The sequence below is a fragment of the Punica granatum genome, chromosome 7 (assembly GCF_007655135.1).
Source record: "Punica granatum isolate Tunisia-2019 chromosome 7, ASM765513v2, whole genome shotgun sequence".
In the NCBI taxonomy this organism is placed as follows: Eukaryota; Viridiplantae; Streptophyta; class Magnoliopsida; order Myrtales; family Lythraceae; genus Punica; species Punica granatum.
Window position 1 is genome coordinate 5,684,441 of NC_045133.1, and position 13,770 is coordinate 5,698,210.

General features: G+C 36.0%; 3 protein-coding genes across 5 annotated transcripts; 2 read left to right on the forward strand and 1 right to left on the reverse strand.

Moving 5' to 3' along the window:
• Positions 1–240: 240 nt before the first annotated feature.
• Positions 241–1,802, reverse strand: LOC116212689. 2 transcript variants are annotated; one of them, XR_004157896.1, is made up of 3 exons: positions 1,491–1,781; positions 954–1,327; positions 241–695 (listed from the first exon to the last, which is right to left on the reverse strand). XR_004157896.1 is itself a non-coding variant. In XM_031547333.1 (2 exons), the coding sequence occupies exons 1-2, from the start codon at positions 1,770–1,772 to the stop codon at positions 534–536; spliced, it is 444 nt and encodes a 147-aa protein (XP_031403193.1). In that variant the 5' UTR covers positions 1,773–1,802; the 3' UTR covers positions 273–533. The 2 variants fall into 2 exon arrangements, 1 of the variants encoding a protein (XP_031403193.1); XM_031547333.1 differs by lacking the exon at positions 954–1,327 and having other exon boundaries at positions 273–695; positions 1,491–1,802.
• Positions 1,803–3,032: 1,230 nt separating this feature from the next.
• On the forward strand, positions 3,033–5,721 carry LOC116212732 (nitrogen regulatory protein P-II homolog). 2 transcript variants are annotated; one of them, XM_031547395.1, is made up of 8 exons: positions 3,033–3,377; positions 3,467–3,512; positions 3,618–3,645; positions 4,049–4,178; positions 4,350–4,417; positions 4,882–4,951; positions 5,358–5,393; positions 5,478–5,721. In XM_031547395.1, the coding sequence occupies exons 1-8, from the start codon at positions 3,176–3,178 to the stop codon at positions 5,540–5,542; spliced, it is 645 nt and encodes a 214-aa protein (XP_031403255.1). In that variant the 5' UTR covers positions 3,033–3,175; the 3' UTR covers positions 5,543–5,721. The 2 variants fall into 2 exon arrangements, with proteins under 2 accessions (XP_031403255.1, XP_031403256.1); XM_031547396.1 differs by having other exon boundaries at positions 3,036–3,377; positions 4,091–4,178.
• A 5,124-nt stretch (positions 5,722–10,845) lies between these two features.
• On the forward strand, positions 10,846–13,527 carry LOC116215575 (ADP-ribosylation factor-like). The gene is made up of 7 exons (XM_031551333.1): positions 10,846–11,006; positions 11,492–11,647; positions 11,836–11,906; positions 12,497–12,616; positions 12,755–12,873; positions 13,003–13,084; positions 13,174–13,527. The coding sequence occupies exons 2-7, from the start codon at positions 11,500–11,502 to the stop codon at positions 13,177–13,179; spliced, it is 546 nt and encodes a 181-aa protein (XP_031407193.1). The 5' UTR covers positions 10,846–11,006; positions 11,492–11,499; the 3' UTR covers positions 13,180–13,527.
• The last annotated feature ends 243 nt before the right edge of the window (positions 13,528–13,770 follow it).

Consider the following 13,770-nt stretch of genomic DNA (forward strand, 5'->3'; position numbering starts at 1 on the left):
TTTTACACTACAATCAACGTTGACCCCACAGGCACATTGTGCTCCATGAGCTGAGGATGGCTGAGCTCAACTCCGACTCACGCGAATGTTGAGCTTAAGCTCGAGTAACTCGGTTCTTAAGCTTAGCTTGAGCTCAACTTGAATTGGAAAAATTCGATCCGAATATAACTAGTTAAGCAATCAAAGCTCAAGCAGTTCACTAGCAACTTGACTATCGACCACATTATGGGCATATACAAATCGCCGATCAAAGCTTATAATGCGTATAGTAGTTAAGCTAAAGGAAAGCTGTACTTGTCAATGGGAAAAATCCGTTTGCAATAACATATTTACGGCATTTCTACTGCTGATCAATCACAAACACGTCAGCCCGACCAGGGAGGGCTGCCGACCAAAACATGACACCACAGGACCCGCATCCCATTTCACGAGTACTAAAATGTCACTCCAACCATACTCATATGGATTTATTAACTACATGTTTCAGTTTCTCGAGTTTCTGTACTGGAATAACAGCAGCTTGTGTATTGGTATTAACTGAGAAAACTGCAGGAGAATCGACCGTCTGACAGAGTCAGCTTCTCCGCCTTCGTGACAGCTTCCAAGGGGAGCGGACTGAAGCTTCGGGATGGCCCATAATAGTGAGGGAAGCTATTGACGCCATCGACAACTTCATACACCAATCCGTCTCCGAGCTGCATAGGAAACACTAATGTCAAGGAACTGCCAGAGCCATAGGATGAACTAGAATTACATTCCCTGTACATCCATAGAGCTCATACTGAATCTGAAGAGAATGTAAAGGGCGATATGCAATAATAGTATCAGAAAGCACATAATCAGGCACGCAATAACAGAATGCAGTCCACAGTTAAAGGTCTAATGCCTAAGCTTGCGATGATTTTTGCAGAAGAATGCTGTTCACCGATTGAAGATATCTAAGATCCACTTACGTTGAGGTGCATCAAAATTTTGTAGGCACTGCCTGCGTGCTTCCCCGAATCAAACGTAAGAAAGTCCATATGCTATCTTGTTCCAACAGAACAGCAACATCCTTCAAACTGAATTTCGAGAACTGCTGCAAATGTTCGACTTGATTGCTCGATAACAATGCCGACTTCTTGTTAGCCCAAACATCATTTTGCAGCTTCGAGTTAAGTCCCGGGAATCAGCGCGAAACAACTAGTTTCTTCCTCACTTTTCTAATCCATATTACACAAGATTCTGGAAAACACTCGCTAGTTGCTATGAAAGAACGCCGCTCGAAAATCTTATCGAGGCCTAGAACATCTTCGACGGAATAAACGAACGCTTGCATCTCTATGACCTAACCAATTACCAAATCAAATCTATCACTAACCTCAGCTCAGCTGGATCCGATCGAACAGAATGGAATCGAATCAGGTAATGCCGACCGGAACAGGATTTTACAGCAATTTATGACCTCGTTCGGATATCAATTCTGCAAAAGAAAGGAGGAGATGGTTTACCTTCTTGGCGTCGACCTGGAGAAGGTAGAGGTCGCCCTTGAAGTTGAGGAAGAAGTTCTGAAGAGTGGATTGAACCTGAGAGAGCTTGCTCAGGTGGAAACAACCGGTGGACTTGTCGAGGTCGCCGCCGTAAGCGAAGCCTTCCTTCTGCATCTGCTCCCACTCTTCCGCTGTGCCGATTCTATACACGTACTCCTCTTGTCCCTCCTCCGCCGCCATCGTTCCTCGGTCCTCCCACCAGGCTTCACCTCTCCGCCACAACGGCATCCCATACGTACACATGGCTGCGGCTTAAAACGACAGCCATATAGTGGAAATTGTAATGTCGTTTTGCCGATTGTCGAGAGAATCTGTCAATTTTGACTTTCTGGACTTTGTAATTTCTTCAGGTAAAAAAAGAAAAAAAAAACAATTCTCGATAAAATGACATTTTTTTTCTAGATGAAATATAAATTGCGGGAATTTCATATGGTTCAATCTTTAGTTTATCTCGCTCTCAGAAAATACTCAAAAAGCTATTTCGACTTAAACATACATTACAATCAGACGTAACGTAAACAAAATGTGATCCGATGATATATGCGATTTTTGTTTACTTGAGATACAAGCACTTTTACTTGTGCTATAAATGTCACAGTTATGTTAGAAGAAATGAAATATCTAGCTTTTTAGGGAATTTTGCTTTATTACTAATTCACATGTAAAGATATTCCATGTATCATTGTTCAATTCATTTCATTTTTCTCTTTTTGAAAATGGAAAAAGAAGAAGAAGAAGAAAAAGACACATATTAGCAAAACATGTAGAAGATATCATTTCTTTTTGGCGAACAATAAAAAATATCATATACTTCACATAAGTTAAATTATCTAAAGAAAATGATTTAAGCTAAGGAGAATTTTCTCTGAGTGACGAATGAAAAGGTATACCAAAATACGTAACTTTTTGAATGTTGATATTTTCCTTATTTTCTATGGTTTAATTTAATTCAATCGAAGAGAAAGACGATAGTGGGACAATGATGTACGTTTTTGCATGGTGATCAATAAGTTCCATAAAAAATATATAATCTAAAAAGTAAAATTAATTTTTACATTTTCTATTTTTTTCTTTCTTTTTTGTCAATCGTTTTTACGCTTTTAAGGCTACTAAAAATTTACGTTTTGGCTACGGCATTGAACTTTTTCAAAAAATAATATTAATTAATCAGCCAAAAAAGGTAAAAAAGATCGGGCCTGTTTGTTTTGAGAGTTAAAATCACTTTGATTTTAACTTTAATTTTAACTTAACACACTATACAAGAAAAATACACATTTCTCAAGTCAAAAATTTTAACTTTAACTTTAACTCAATGCACTACGCAACAAAAACACACGTTTCCCAAGTCAAATTTATAATCCCAACTTATTTGTCATTTTTCACAATCAAAATCAAAATTATTTTAACTCTGAATTCAAACGCACTTTAAATTTTACAGTTCTTGCCATCCTAATTATTATTATTATTATTATGTAATCTTCCTAATTAGTTAACCGCGGCGTTCACCACGAGGCTCACTCACACTTACTTGTCTCAACTCAACCCAACCTCCGACATACGGACAGAGCTTGTCGCCGTCGTCGAGATTCGAAACCGGCCAGAAGAGCAGAAAGCCTCCTCAATCAAAACTCGGACTTTCAAGCTCCATGGCCGCTTCGAGCGCAATGGCAGCGAGCCCCGGCACTCTCCGCCCTTTCCACTTGCCCTCCCGGGAGCTCCCCCTCGTGGACTCCGCCGCCTCAGTCCTCTTCAATCCCCAGCTCTCTCGCCGGTCCGGGGCAATCCTAAGATGCCGGAACCGGAGACATTCCCCCGTTCTCCCCGTAATCAGAGCCCAGAGGTCCCCCGGTATGGTACACGTGCCAAATTGTGTTTTGCAAAACCCATCAATTTCGTCCGAGGATTAATGGGTTCCTTTGTCGTGTTTTTGATCCTAGATTATCTCCCGGACGCAAGATTCTACAAAGTTGAAGCGATACTGAGGTTATTGCAGCTCTTGATTTGATGCTTATGATTGTCAAATTTCCATCTCGGAGGAGATTTTTGTTTGTGTTTGTTAATGCTAATTGGTGGATTCTTGATGAACAGGCCATGGCGGGTGTCTCAGGTTTCATCTGTAAGTTCTAAAGAATATTCGGTTGCAGTAATGATGGACATTCCGGAAAGCATTCACTCATTCGTACCTCATTGCTGTTTTTAAGTGTTGTCTCAACATATTGGCTCCTGCTGGTACTGATTTTACTCGAGAAAAAAGCTTCTAGCTTCCGAGTCGAGCTATCAGGTTTAGGTGATTGATGCATTGAGTGATTTGATCTTGCTTAGCTAAATCAGAAGGTAGCTAGCTGATTGTTGCTGATTCTCATTACAAACTTTTGATCAATCATGGGCACTTCGGGTGCTAACTTTGAGGAATTTAGAGTTTAAAGTAGTAGAGATTGACTCCTGAAGAAGATGTGAGGATTTATACGAGGCTTATACTTACATTGCATGTGTCTGCTCTTCGCTTGGCGACTCCCCAGCCCAAAGTTCTCATTTTCTGTCTTCTTATCTGGGTTTTCAAGGCTCTGCTTGAGATGGGGATTCGTGGAGTGACAGTTTCTGATGTTCGGGGCTTCGGTGCTCAGGGTGGTTCAACAGAAAGACAGGGAGGTGAGGAAGTCAGACCTTAGAGCTGATTTGGCTCCAATAGAGTAACTCGACTCGATTTATGCTTTCAAACTAATGTAACTGATCATTTGGTGTTGTTTTCATGCACTTCTTCATGGCTTGTAACATTGAGAATCTTCATTGATCATTAACTCTATTCCCCGCACTTTGCAGGTTCTGAATTCTCGGAGGACAAGTTTCTTGCTAAAGTTAAGATGGAGATTGTCGTGAACAAAGACCAGGTTTCTATCAATAAATTGAGGTTTTTACCTAAAATGGTCTATGGTTTATCCGTTTTGTCAAATTTATCTTATGCTTTTTTTTATCAAATCTATCTCACGGTTTACTTTTTGCATCAAATATAACACGGCGTTATCTTTTCCGTCAACATCTAACGGCCTACTGACGTGGCACGTGGAGAGATAGTGGGTCACACTTGCCACGTGGGCGTCACGTCAGCACGGCCGTTAGATGTCGACGGAAAAGATAACGCGGGATATATTTGATGCAAAAAGTAAACCATGAGAAAGATTTGACAAAAAAAAAGCGTAGGTTAGATTTGACAAAACGGGTAAATCATGGATCATTTTAGGTAAATTCCCCATAAATAAATAAAGCTATGTAATAGTATAGAACATAACATACTATGTCTATATACGTGACTGCGGATTAAACCTTGAGAGCTGCCGATTCATATTTTCCTTAGGTTGAAGCAGTAATTGGCAAGATTATTGAGGAGGCGAGAACAGGAGAAATAGGTGATGGCAAAATCTTCGGTACGACTGGTCCCTGAGATCCCTTTATCTTGTTATTCTCTTAAATGGGTGATGGCACTGTTAAACTTGGCTCCGTATGCATTCTTAATCCACCTTTTTCTGTAAGCTTAAAGCTTTTAGGACAGTTGCTTTTCGCATGATATCTGAGGCTCTGGAAATTGCAGTCCGCCAAGTGACCTTTCTTTTGGTTGGCTCGTTTCTGTAATTCAAAGACTTGTTTAATGATTGTTCGGGGATATAACTGCACTTACTGTCACTGTGAAGCTGGACAAATCAAACGACTTGATTAATGATAGTTCAGGGATATAACTTCTACTTATTTCATCACGAAAATTATTGAATTCAAAACTCCATTTGTAGTGCCTTTTGTTAGTCAAATTTAGTGAGATCTGTTCCGGTTTTGCAGTGGTGCCCGTTGCAGACGTCATCAGAGTTCGGACAGGTAATTGACTAACTGGTGATTCCACCATTTGTTATCTATCCCAGCTCAGATGCACGTCACTGATTCTCTGAATGAATCTTTCAGGTGAACGCGGAGAGAATGCCGAGAGGATGAGCGGAGGTCGATCTGACATGAGTTCGGCTTCGTGACGTTTGTGCATGGCAGCATAGGATGTAGCATCTCCCTTCTTCCATTCTGATGTCTGTGCCGTTGAGAAATAAAACGAGACCATCGAGAAGACCTTATAGAGTCTTGCTGTAAGAACTTTAGATTGAAACTAATGTCAATATTTATGGTTTCTTAATAATGTTTAGAGGCTCTTCAGAGATATTTCTGCTTCACTCACTCAATAAATTTGACTGCTCGAAGAATAAAATACCAAGAATCTGAAGCAATTCCTTCCAGTAGTTAATCAGACAATAACGACTAGTTTGCCATGATTCGATAAATCTCAAGTGTTTAAAGGTAGAGAAAACTAACAAAATGCTCATTGGAAAATTTTAAAATCAATAAATTACAACTCGAAAGATTTTTTCAAATAACTTAATCCTCCAAAGATCATTATCCATAACATTTTGGTCCTACCGTCAAATTTCCGTAAGTGTTGTTACGAAAAAATGAAATGGACGCTTATGGAGCATCAGTAGACTAGCGGCTCCCATTAACGTTGAGCTTCTTCGCGAACGACGTTATTTTTGTCCTCCCGAAAACGATGTCATAGCTTTCACAAAAAAAAAAAAGTTTTCTGGACAAAAACGACGTCGTCGTCGCTCCTCTCCCCTTCCCAATTGAACGACGTCATCACTCCTCTCCCCTCCCCCTACCGAACGACGTCGTAACCATCATCTTCCCCTCCTATCAAACAACATCGTCACCATCATCTTCCCCCCGTTGAAAGGGATTTCCAGCCCCTGTTCTTCAGTATTGCAGGTTGTAGAAGGTCTGATAGGCCTCTGTTCATGCTCGAACAGCTGTAATTGGAGGTTGTTGAGGCTTGATCAGGATTCGTAGGGAAATTATCATACTCACCGTGGCATTTGCAGCAATGGGAGTGTGAGCGATGGGAATGCGAACTTATCTTGAAGGAGATAGCTCGTTCAACTTTCTTCTGCAACCTCAACATTAATGGGGGTCGTTAGCCTACTATAAGCTACATAAGCATTCATGTCATTTTTTTGTAACAGCACTTGCGGAAATTTGATGGTGGGATCAAAATGTTATGGATAATGATCTTTGGAGGATTAAATTGTTCTAAAAAATCTTTTGATTTGTAATTTGTTAGTTTTAAAATATTTCAATGAGCATTTTGTTAGTTTTCTCATTCGGTAATTAGTTTGACATACTTCAATAAATATCTAATTTATCTGACAAATTCCTTCTTTTAAATTTGATTATTTTTCTTAACTGTAATGCAAATTCTTTCAATATTAAGAAAGATAAAGGAGATAAATATCGACTAATATATATATATATATATATATATATAAACCAAGCGGAAGTTGAATTCTCATGCTGTCACATAATCAAAAATAAAAAATGAAACTCTTGCTTTGCCACGTCATTACTTATGTATTAAGAAAAAAAATTTATATTCTTTTACCAATAATTATGCAGTAAAATATATTAGATTATATGCATATAACCCAACAAAATATATATAAGGGAACAAAATATACAGTGCACTGCATTATATATACAATGTGCAATATATAGGTTATTAAACTTAAATATAAAATTAATGGGTAAATTGCACTGGTGGTCCAAGAAGTTTTACAAATATTTCAATATGGTACAAAAGGTTTTTTTTGCTACTTGATGGTACAAAATATTTCAAAATTGTTTGAGTATAGTACAAATCGTCATCTCGCCATTGATGCTGTTAAGTCGACGTTGATGGTGCAAAACCGATTTTTGTGGGAAGTTATATGATGGTGCAAAATATTTTGAAGTTGTAATTTAATAGTACAAAATGTTTTATGTAAGTTACATGATGGTATAAAATTTACAGATCTTGTAAATGACAACTTGAAGGCGTCAATGGCGAGACGATGATTTACACTATACTGAAACAATTTTGAAACATTTTGTATTATCAAGTAGCAAAAAAAAACATTTTGTACTATATTAAAATATTTGTAAAACTTTTTGGACCACCAATACAATTTGTCCAAAATTAATATAACATGTACACTTATATCAATGCGTGCATATATACTGTTTCCATATTTAATAACAATCAATATATCCCCAATAATAGTGTCAATGATAATTCAACGTGGGTGTATATATATAGCACGAATGGCATGGGTGAGTAATCTAAGTTATAGTGTGTTGATTTTTAGAGAAGAACAATAATCTGAAGTGTAACGTGAGCATAGATAAGTATGAAATTTTCTTCCAATTAACTTTGCTTGGAGATAAATAAAAAAAAAGTGGTAAGCAATTACTACTTTAACAAACTCTTTTGTATTCCTTAAACTTTCATAGATTCAAAGCATATTAAATAACTTTACACTACATCCAAATTTTCATTTACTAGTATATACTTCAACAGATGAATGCCTCATTTGATTATTCCAATTGCAACAATGGTTGTCCAATTACTGTCAGCTGATTTTATGTGCTTTAATTTGAACTCAAAAATTGGGAAATCTAGCCTTTTGCTTTCGTGTATGTACTAATCTTTAATATAATTTTTCTTGCAAGTATTATGCCATTTAATTGTGGTATGTGGGAGTTCACCCAAAAGAATCCACCATGAACTTCGAATTCAGTAGCTTTATTTATTTATTTTTTGAAGAAAATTCTCATATAGATTTTCCTTTATATTAATAATGTTTTCGTATTTACTATTCATAAGGAAAAGTGAACGCATAGTGAAATATATAATATAATATTCTAATTAAATTGGTGCATTTTTATAACCGAAAAATAGATGTCATTTTATTGTGTGTATATATAATTATTATATTATAGTATTTTAATAAAAAGAAAAGAAATATTTTTATTAATTATTAATGAAATAATTTACATATATATATATATATCTCTCATCTTGAAAATATTATTTATTATTTTGAGGTTAAGAATGAAATAATTCATATATGGTATTTCCTATGTTTTCTTTATTCATAGGCGCGTTTGGTTCGAGTATTGTTAGATTACATGGAATGTGAAGATTAGAGGGAAAATTTAACTATGTAAATTTTTTTCTTGGATTAAAAGTTGTAATATGATATTGTTGTGTTTGGTAAACTATATTGGATTGCAAAGAATGTGAGTGATAATATAATATTTGATTTATTTTTATTAAGATGATTGTGGGTCCTGCGGCCGTAATTTTCGTTATAATCTAATAATTGCACATATTTTGAATGCAAAGTTTTTACCGACCACGGATGTAAAGTTCCAACTTGAGCAAATGATTATAATGGATAACTTTTACAACCTCTACAAACAAATGCTATAAAATACTGTGTAAAGTTCGAACACTACATCCAAACAAATGCTCTCATAGTATAAAATCCTATTAATTGTGTGAGATATAATTACAAACTACATGTTTTTTTTGTTATGCCTCCAAGCTCTCTCTTTAAGTTCTTCTCTCCCTTAATACTCTAATATTGCCAAGTTTTTGTTTACACGCTATTTTTCCTTTAATTTTGATGTGTAATAGCATGTTTATATATAAAAATAGTTGAATAGAATTTAAATTTGCGTAGTTAAATTATATTATTTGAGGAACAATTCAGTGTTCGAAAAATCAAAATCGGAGATAAGCTATATGATTGTCTTATTAGTATATTTATTTTTTCATTGTAACTCTTCTGTTGATTGTACTTTTGTTAGGTGATGATTAATATGTATATTATGTTTTTTAATTTTAACTATAAAGAGAATATCTACTCGATATTAATTATTATTATTCTTATTTGTGTTTGAGTATTATTTTCTCTACCTAATTCAAAAATACAATTTTTATAGATATATACTAGAATATTATAATTTTTTTTACAAATCCTGTGCATTGCAAGGGTCATCATCCAGTATTTATAAAATGGAAAAAAACTTTGAAAAATGATGAGCGAAATGATAGTACTAATCTCAAATCGAACGGAGAATTTCTATTATTCTTTTAATTCAAAAGAGACTCATAGCAAAAGAATTGAGAAATAAAAGAACCAGAAAAATAAATATATCGAAAATCTCTTAATTCTAATTTGAGAGTATAAAATATAAATGGACTGAACTATTTACTTTTCCTAATCTTCCTACTAATATTTTTTTTTTCTTCTTCGGCAAAAGTCCTATTTATAACTTGAGATACCTCATCATTAGATATTTGGTCATAGAAACCAATTGACATATTTTCCTTCTTTGTTCTCTTGATACACGTAAAGAAGGTAACAAATTTGAATCATTTGTAACTGCAAAATATATTTGCCAATAAAAGCATGAACCCTTTTCCCTTTTTTAACCTAATCAAATACTAGTAATAATTGATTACGCATTTCTCATGGTAGAAAAAAGAAAATTAAGAACTTCTTTTTCCCCAACAGTAGCATTCGCTCAAAACAATTAGTTATTCCCTCAAAACAATTAGTTTAACTCAATATATATATATATATATATATACACATATATATAAGGTAGGATATGGAAGCTCCCATTTTGATTTTGCCCATACATATAAAAATATGACCTCTAACATGAAGTTGTTTTATAAAAGGAAAAAAAAAAGAAGGTAAATTGCACCGGTAGTCCAAAAATTTTTATAAATATTTCAATATAGTACAAAATATTTATTTTTGCTACTTGATGGTACAAAATGTTTCAAAGTTGTTTCAGTATAGTACAAACCGTCATTTTGTTATTGATGCCGTTAAGCCGTCATTTACAAGATATGTAAATTTTGCACCATCATGTAACTTACGTAAAACATTTTGTATTATTAAGTTACAACTTCAAAATATTTTGCACAATCATGTAACGTCTCATAAAAATCGATTTTGCACCATCAGCTTCGGCTTGATAGTGTCAATGGCAAGATGACAGTTTGTACCATACTAGAACAACTTTGAAACATTTTGTACCATTAAATAGTAAAAAAAAACTTTTTATACTATAGGAAATATTTGTATAACTTTTTGGACTAACAGTACAATTTATTCAAAAAAAACATAGATCTATGACTATGAGTTCAAATCTCGATTTTACCAAAATAATTGAAACATTGAAATTCTGCAAATTATATATAGCTCAAAATAAAACTTGGAGCTCTGGAATAATGGAACAATAAAATAGAATTAGATTTTTTTTTGTCAAATATTGCAAATTAAAAATACTCAATAAAAGAAAAATATAAAAAAAATTTAAGAAAATCCTCAATCCGGGTAAAATTTAAAAATAATAAATAAATAAATAGGAATAGAAACATCGTCGTTGAATCGTGACAGACAGCTCGATCTTCGTCCTCCGCTTCTTCCTCTCCCTCTCCTTCTCTCTCTTTTTAAGATCTCTTCCCCACCTTACCCGCTCCCATTTCCTCCTCCTCCTCCTACACCATCTCTCTCTCCCTCTCTGATCGTATTCGAGATCGGAGGTTCTCTCGAGGTACGCCATCTCTCTCTCTCTCTCTCTCTCTCTCTCTCTCTCTCTCCATCTAATCGCTGAATTCTCTGAACCTTCTTGAATCTGTCGATGCCTCAATTCATCTGTGACCGGAATGATTACGGTCGATCTGAACATTCTGAGCGAAATCCAGTTCTGTAACTGTTCGATCCGACAGTCCCTGGTCCCATTTTCTGGGCGAAATGTTCATTGCCGGGTTAAAGCTTGGTTCTTGGATCGATCCATTTCGATCTTGGGGTTCTTGGATCGATTGTTTCTGATGAATCTTTGTTCATTGTTGCGGCCTCCCGTGATCATAACTCGTCTTCTGATATACAGATGTCATCAATTCGTATTGCTTTGTAATTGGAAGGGTGATGTTTGATTTGGCTTTCTGTGGATTGAATTGTGTCATTTTGAGGATTGATTGAAACTTGTGTCGGGGTAATGGGATTATTGAATGATTTTGGATTACTTGGTGGGGGCAGATTCGAAAATGGGGCTTTCGTTCACGAAGCTTTTCAGCCGGCTCTTCGCCAAGAAAGAGATGCGCATTCTTATGGTGGGTCTCGATGCTGCTGGTAAGACCACCATCCTCTACAAGCTCAAGCTGGGAGAGATCGTTACCACCATTCCCACTATCGGTAAGTTTGACTTCTTGATGTCTAGCAAATCTAGAATTGCTTTTATCGGTCCATTATCTGATTTATTTCCTGTTTCCTTATGCTACTATTTTCCTTGTGAAAAGGCGATCCTTTTATCACTATACGTGAAATTTCTGAGTACAGATCATTGTTAACTTTTCTTCTGATATATTTCTATTTTTTGACAGGATTCAATGTGGAAACTGTTGAGTACAAGAACATCAGCTTCACTGTCTGGGATGTTGGTGGCCAGGACAAGGTACATTTTACTCTCTTTGATGATTACCATGATTGGCCCTCAGGGTGACTTCATTTCTCTATTCATTCATAAATATTATAGATCAAATGATCTTTCAACTGATGGAAATGACAGTTTAATCAACAGTATTTCTTGATTCTGTGAATAGTTTCGTGGGTAATATTCGGATAGGAAATCATGTCACACTTGAAATATGATAAGCTGGCACGCATTGTATTTTTTCTGTGTCTTGTAATTTGTTGGGGCATATGCGGTTTTAGTGTCCGTATGCTACATTTTTCTTTATAAGAACTATCTGGACCAAAGCCAATCAAATAGACTATCACTTGCCCTTGTACATATGCTGTAGATGCTTAATGAATATAATTCTATTTGAATATGGTCCGACAGTGCATAATACCAAAATAGATGGTTATATGATATTACTAATTATATTGTGATTTTGTTGTTGACACCATTTGTAAGGGATTCGTAAGTCAGGGTTAAAAATTTAAGTCCCCAACAATCCTCAAACAAAGAGTAGACATCCTGACTTGGCTTGGGCTAAGTTACATGCTTTGAGAGTGACTGGAAACTTATCTGTTCTTCAGATCCGCCCTCTGTGGAGGCATTACTTCCAAAACACCCAAGGTCTGATCTTTGTGGTTGATAGCAATGATCGGGACCGTGTTGTTGAAGCGAGGGATGAGCTACACAGGATGCTGAATGAGGTAATGCTGGATTTACCCAAACTTAATGATACATTTAACCAGTTTGACGAGATCTACTATAGAGGCATTAATACCAAATAATTCTGGAATTATATGAGGCCCAGTTAATGAGTGAAATGTAATCTCTGATTTTGGCAGGATGAGTTGCGCGAGGCTGTGCTGCTGGTATTCGCCAACAAGCAAGATCTGCCGAATGCAATGAATGCTGCGGAAATAACTGATAAGCTCGGTCTTCACTCCCTCAGGCAGCGCCACTGGTATGACTCTTCTTTCCTTGTAACATTTTCTCTTTTTTATTTGTCAAGAAACAGTAATCCAACTTCTTCCCCGAAGAGGACTATTTTCTGTGACGTTCAATTAACCAAAACTGAATTTCATTCTCACAGGTATATTCAGAGCACATGTGCCACTTCTGGTGAGGGTCTGTACGAGGGGCTGGACTGGCTCTCAAACAACATTGCAAGCAAGGTGAGTCCCGAAAAGGTACCTACTTTGATTATATAGGCACTCATGAGAAAGATATAAATCTAAAAAGTCGCACCTGCTATTAATTGCAGGCATAGAGGACTCTGTGGAATTCTTCTAGTCGGGGGGCTGTTCTGGGCAAAGATTTATGGACATTGTTTTGGTTACGCTTGGCCTTGTTTTAGGTTTACCGGTTTACTTTGTCTGTTTTGCGACTGTAAAATTTGTTACTTGTTTTGCAGAACTCATTTATGTTATGAATATTAATACATTCTATCCAAAAAACAGATGTGTCATGAATATGAGATCTGGTCATATCATGTATTGTAGGCTTCAGATTTCACCTGCTTTGTTCAATTGTATGCAGCAACTTAGAATTAGTCGTCTCATGGATTGCTTGCATTCTTGGCTGAATTTGTAACTCTACAATTCAAATCCCACGGAAATCTGGTTGAGTCACTTTGCAAATGAATTCCGATTGCTATCTATGAATGGCGCGTGCTTCACAGTTCCAGAAATCTGTTATATTGGTCGTTATCAAAACTATTCGAGTCTCATGTTCGTTCTTTAAAGAAAGCTAATGGAACTTACACTATCACAAGGCTCAATGGCATTCATTCCATATTGGAGTCAGTATTGTCGATGATCAAATGATTCGTGATACTTGTGCTTTTAAGTGTGAAATAACT